The sequence below is a fragment of the Leuciscus leuciscus genome, assembly GCF_965113295.1.
Source record: "Leuciscus leuciscus genome assembly, chromosome: 2".
NCBI classification, from domain to species: Eukaryota; Metazoa; Chordata; class Actinopteri; order Cypriniformes; family Leuciscidae; genus Leuciscus; species Leuciscus leuciscus.
In genome coordinates this window covers 63586864-63592863 of record NC_138726.1, presented here as the reverse complement: position 1 = coordinate 63592863, position 6000 = coordinate 63586864, and the positions used below count along the sequence as shown (strand labels likewise).

Genomic DNA, 6000 nt, shown 5'->3' with positions numbered 1-6000 from the left:
GAATCTTTTTAAATAAAACGAAATCATGTTGTGGTGATTCGTAAAACTTTTTAAACAAGTCTAAGAGTAATTTTGTGAGTATTTCATGAATTTTGAAAGCTATTTGAAAGCTCCTGATAGCTATTATATCCATCGAGGAATGCTATTTTTTTCTGCTATTTAGATTTTAGTTAGTTCCTTTTTAATGGAAACTATATGTTCTATGTTGAAAGAGAGAGAGAAGGGAGGAGAGACAGAAGGGAGGAGAGACAAGGTTGATCATGTGATGCACATTTAAATGGCTCATCCTCCATAAAACGTATATAACTCTCACACACTCTCCATCACTAAAGAAAGACAGACGCCTTTAATCCAACATGAAGAAGCTCTTCAAGTGCCTGTGGATCTTACTGGGTAACGTACAACATACATGCATCTGCTATTTTACTAGATTCAGGCTAATATTAACACTGTAATTCAGTAATGTTAACCCTTAATGTTAACCCCAATATTAACCCTTCGTTCAGTAATGTTGTCAACCTATGTTTCTAGTATAGTTTGCACTCATCTCGCTACATTTTCAATGTACTCAATGTATGGATTGTAAATTCACTTCATCACTGGATCTGTTTTTCTTTGTTACTTCGTTATTCTAGTTCTGCTTTACAAAACAAATCTTGAAATCAGTGCTCATTTGTGTATGCAAATGATTTCTCAATAAAGTCATGATTCACAGGAGCGTCTTCTGTTCTCACTTCAGCTGACAGTATTTTGCATGCTACAGATTATTGTTAATGTGTCAGTAGTTTCCTCCAGCTTGGCCATTAGTTAATACACAGATCAATGTTTTACAATGCCTTTGTCATGCAGATTATGTGCCATTTATTAGTGACTATATTAAAGTGAATTATTTGGAGAAAAGTTTGACTTTAATTCACAGCGCTGCAGAACCTGGTTATCTGAACTCATTTAAATCTGTTTTTTACTCAGGGCTTTTATTGATTCAAGAAATGGTGAATGGAGCAGAAGGTAAGCATCTATTTGCTTTCAAATAGGTTTTTATCTTTATTCTATTCTTTTTTTTTTTTACCCTCTAGGGTCTAAGGTGTTTTTGGGGTCCTTGAGATGTTCTGACATGCCCTGACATTTGTGCTTTTTCCAGTTGCTTATAAACATATTAATGGCAAAGGTGTAATTACACTCTATTTAGCACAAACAGGGCTATCATAATATGTGAGCAACATGCATGTACATGTTTGTATTTTTGAGAGAATAATGTTTATGCATGGTTATTGAAAAAACTAAAAACTAAAGTTTCTGAAATAAGGCCACAAAACACATACTAAATATGTGTCAATAAGACTTTTGACTAATGGATGTCGTTGCCTAGAGTTTTTTCTTCAAAATGATGTGAAAATCATCCTACCTAATCATTCACATAAAACAATACATTGATTTAAATTTTGCAAGACACTTTATGTTTGGAAAGGCAATATGCGAGTGGGCGTCAACGATCATGCATATTTAGTGGTTCACACCTGAGGAGACAATGGGGCCCGCATACTTAATGAGCCATTCATTCAGGTGTGTCACTGCCACAAGAAAAAATGCAAGAGCAATATGTATATATATATATATATATTCTACCAAATTGGTTCACAGTTGGAAGCATCTCATTTTATTTATCCATGTCTAGTAATTGTGCAGTTAATTCTCATACTGTATTTTCAGTTTTGGAATATGTATCCTCTCCCCAAATTTGTCACTAATAAAACACAATAAAAATTATTTAAAGAAAAGTTTACATCTACCTTGTAAATATATTTTTTATTAAAAAGGTTACAATTACAACAACAATTCAAGTGCAATCTTTCTTTGTAAAAACTAAAGTATACATTTTATATCATACATATTTCAAAGTTAAGGATTCATTACTTTGAATATAGCCTAGGCTACATTGGGAAAAACACTAATGACATATTATTTGATTACTTTATTTTTGACAAAACATACTATATTTAACATATGAGCAAAAATTGGCAAACAAAAGCTTATTTGAGGTGGCAGATATTTTACAGTAAAAATGTATAATCTATCCAAAACTAGTCAACGAAATGTTGTCTTTCATATGTCTGTAACATAGGTCTTTCGTTTATATAAGAAATATAAATGTTAATTTGCAGTTTAATACGTTGCTTATACAAATACATTTTATTTCAACATATTTCGACATATTTGCGAGCGCGCATCTCTGCCATTCATTCATTCACACACAGAAAACGCGATTCACTTGAGAATGAAAAAAACTTACTACAGTATTCTCAGGATCCGTTGCTCCTCGAAATACCAGCACTTCTGAGGTACATTTTCCATTATTCCTCACAGCGCCGCGAGACAGTGTAAACAAGTACAATGATCTGAATAAACTTGATGTGTTTTCTCGAGCTGATATGTGGGCGTTCACAGTTTGTATGGGATCGCCTCAGTCATTTGCGTTTGAATAGCGCGCGCTCTCCGTGGGCGGAGTCACATTAAAAATAATTAGCTGAGAAGAGAACGACTGACATCTCTCTCTTTTCATACAGATTACATAAACTGAGAATATTTGTTTTTTATAAAAATTACTTCATTTAAAAGAAGAGAATTCAAGCTTCATGCCTGTGTGTCTGTATGCCTGTTTGACTGAGTATTCGCTGAGTTACAGTTCATTTTCGGACGCGTTTCAGAATTGACTTCACTGACAGAGAGGAGGCAGAACTCACATCATGTTTATTTTTCTTTATTTGGCGAAAAGCACAACACTTTGTTTTTATTATGAGTATACACAAAAAAAATACACACTTAACAGGATCGATTGATGTATAACACAAGCATATTCACCTTATTCCGCCCCGCCCACTTTTAATACTTCGCGCTTCCGCATTTTGTCATCCGACTTCCGCTAAACTGACACGGCACATCCGGTAGCTAGTTTAGTAGTTAGAAGATTGTTTATAGTTAGCCAAAACTTTATCAAAATGACAAATAACGTTAATACCGTAAATGTTTAAAATTGGGAGCACGGAGAAAACTTCGTACGACGATCAGTTGGTCTCACATTGTCTCATCCATTGTCATTGTTAACGTGGCCAGAGGTAACGTTAACCTATGGGAATATTTAACTACGTCCTGTCAGAAGGAGTTGATGGAGCAGCAATTAAAAATTATTTGTAAATAAGAAGGAATGAGAATATTTAGGGTTAAGGATAGGAGATTAGGTAGGCTAATTGGTTAAATATGAATGATTAAATAAGTTGTATAAAATCAGTTGTAAGAAGTGTTTGATGTTTTCAGGAAGCTAGAGACACCTTCTACTGACCTTCATGTAGGTACATTTCACCATTTAAATTTCATAAGTAATAAACCAAGATGGTATTCATTTGCAAACTTGACGTGACTTATTTCTTCTAACTAGAAGACTTAATTAATTTAAGTTTTAAGGGGAATCTACAGAGCTCACATTATATTGTTTTATAATAAATGACTGACAGGTAACATCTGCTCACACTGTAAAGGTTTATAAAAAATAACTATTCATAACAGGTAACATCTGGTCACATTGTAAAGGTTTATAAAAACAACTATTCATAACAGGTAACATCTGCTCACACTGTAAAGGTTTATAAAAATAACTATTCATAACAGGTAAAATCTGTTTTACAAGATTCAGAAGAAGGACAAGTTTCACCTTCCTTCCATAGAGGAGATCGGTAATGGTGAAGCCTCTGTCTGCCATTACTTCATTGCCTGGAGGAAGTTATTAAGTGCACGATTTTGAAGAAAAATGCGATATGCGATAATAACTCATTAAACAATGCGATATTCGATATGCGATACGATAATGCTTAAAGTTTATAAAATTTACTTAAATTAGATTTAAAATTATATAACCTACATACATGTTTCACATTCTTTTTGTAACAAGAAAACATCCCTTCAACTTGTGAAAGTGAACATCAGTGTTTTACTGTATATAAGAAGTGTTATTTTAACATCAGTGTAAACCACAGGGTTTAGGGGTTCAGGTTATCCTACATTAGGTCTATTTAACAACAGAAACTGAATAATCAAATGTAAAAGTAAAACACTGCTTAGTTTTTCACTGTATGAATTATATAAACTGATTAAAGTTTCTTAAAGCAAAAAAAAAAAATTATGCATATTGCGATATATACATTTGTGATATTTTGATATATTGTGCTCTACATGTTGTGTTTGGAAACTGCTCTCTGAAACACTTCTCCATGATGTCAAGCCAACGCAAAATCACCTTGCTTACAATGGACTGAGAAACACCAAACCTTTCAACAAGATCACCCTGCAATAAATTAAAGGGTTAGTTCACCCAAAAATGAAAATTCTGTCAGTAATTACTCACCCTCATGTTGTTCCAACCCCGTAAGACCTTTGTTCATCTTCGGAACACAAATTGAGAAAAAAATAAATGGAGGAGTGAGACAGCTCTCAGTTTAATCAAAAATATCTTAATTTGTGTTCCGAAAATGAACAAAGGTCTTACGGGGTTGGAACAACATGAGGGTGAGCAATTACTGACAGAATTTTCATTTTTGGGTGAACTAAGCCTTTAAGACGCAGCTTCATCAGAGTCATCAGGAGCTGACCCCAAGTGTGTAGCTGAAAAGCTGTTGGTGTGTGAATTGGTAAGGTGCTCGGCAACTGAATGGAACGCATCCAATGTCGACCCTGTGTAGAACTGACAAAGGTGGTCTTTCTCAGCAGAGTTATGTACTATGGCACTGGCTCAACGCATTGTGTTCCCATTTCAGATGTAGGTGGCTTCAGGTTGAGTTGAGATTTTGGAGCGTAGTTGTGGTCAGAGACAGATGGATCCTCCCATTGTGTTTCTGCATCACAGGTCTGGGGCATGTGGCTGTGATCATCCTCACAGTTGTCCACTGCAACACTGACGCTCATTGATGCATCTATACGCTGATTTCACGCAGCCGTTATTTTGAAATCGAAAGCGAGGCTCCGGTGGGAAGAAAACCGGAAGTGTCGCCTTTAATCACAGGAGAGTCGTGAATGCGATGGCGTATTGTTGTGTTTAATGATGTTGTGTCAATTCTAAAACTGTACATACATTTATTTTATACTTTAGACTATATACAGTGAAATTCATTTATAAATAAAATATATATTTTTTATAATTCAAAAAGTAAAAAAAGAAGCAGGAATGAACTATATACATATCCTATATTGGATATTAACATCCAATAGTGTAAATCGCGGCAGCAGCTTCAAGTTGGTAGTCCAAAGGCATTGTTGTTTATCTTTACTTCCGGGGTTTTTCCCACCGGAGCCTCACTTTCGATTTCAAAATGGCGGCTGCGTGAAATCAGCGTATGGAAATAATATAACCATAAACATTTTTACATTAGTACTTAAAATAGATCATGAGAATTAATTTATGATGGCACTCATACTTAGAACAGTGTGAAAAGGAGAGATGCATTAAAAACGAGACAGTATACACACAATCTCCTAACTCTACGTAGGTCAATATCAATATCTGAATGAGAGATGTAGCTAGCTGGCCTCCTTACAGGAATAATGTGAGCTATTGTAAGACTGTAATGTACCATAATATATTGTACTATCGTGAATATTCATTCATTCTTTATTTCAGACCCTTAGGTCCATCACAAAGTAAACGAAATATAAGAAATGACATATAGGTTGCCATTGGTAATCATGCAAGGTTCGTTGTATTTTGTGAACGGCTCGTTACTAATCTTAAATGTATTCATAGAACGGACTTCATCTAACGTTAGGCTAACAAGCACATAGATAGGTAAGTTAGGAAACAACAGTTAGGTAAGTTAGCTTAAGTTACCTGAATCTGACAACCTGTTCAGCACCCGTCGGGACTTCTTTACCAGAACATCGTAGCCGAGCCTTTACTCGCGGTAAGGGTGTTCGTTCGTCAGTCTGCTCCCCGTCCATAAAATGGTACGAACACAC

At 35.0% G+C, this 6000-nt stretch overlaps 1 protein-coding gene across 1 annotated transcript in view; it reads left to right on the top strand.

Annotated features, from left to right (window-relative positions):
* The first annotated feature begins 239 nt into the window (after nucleotides 1-239).
* Nucleotides 240-6000, top strand: part of LOC309492611 (uncharacterized protein) — an 81560-nt gene continuing 75799 nt past the window's right edge. The window contains exon 1 of the mRNA XM_082161619.1: nucleotides 240-393. Coding sequence (XP_082017745.1) covers nucleotides 357-393 — 37 coding nt within the window. The 5' untranslated portion in view covers nucleotides 240-356. The remainder of the gene's footprint in view (nucleotides 394-6000) is intronic.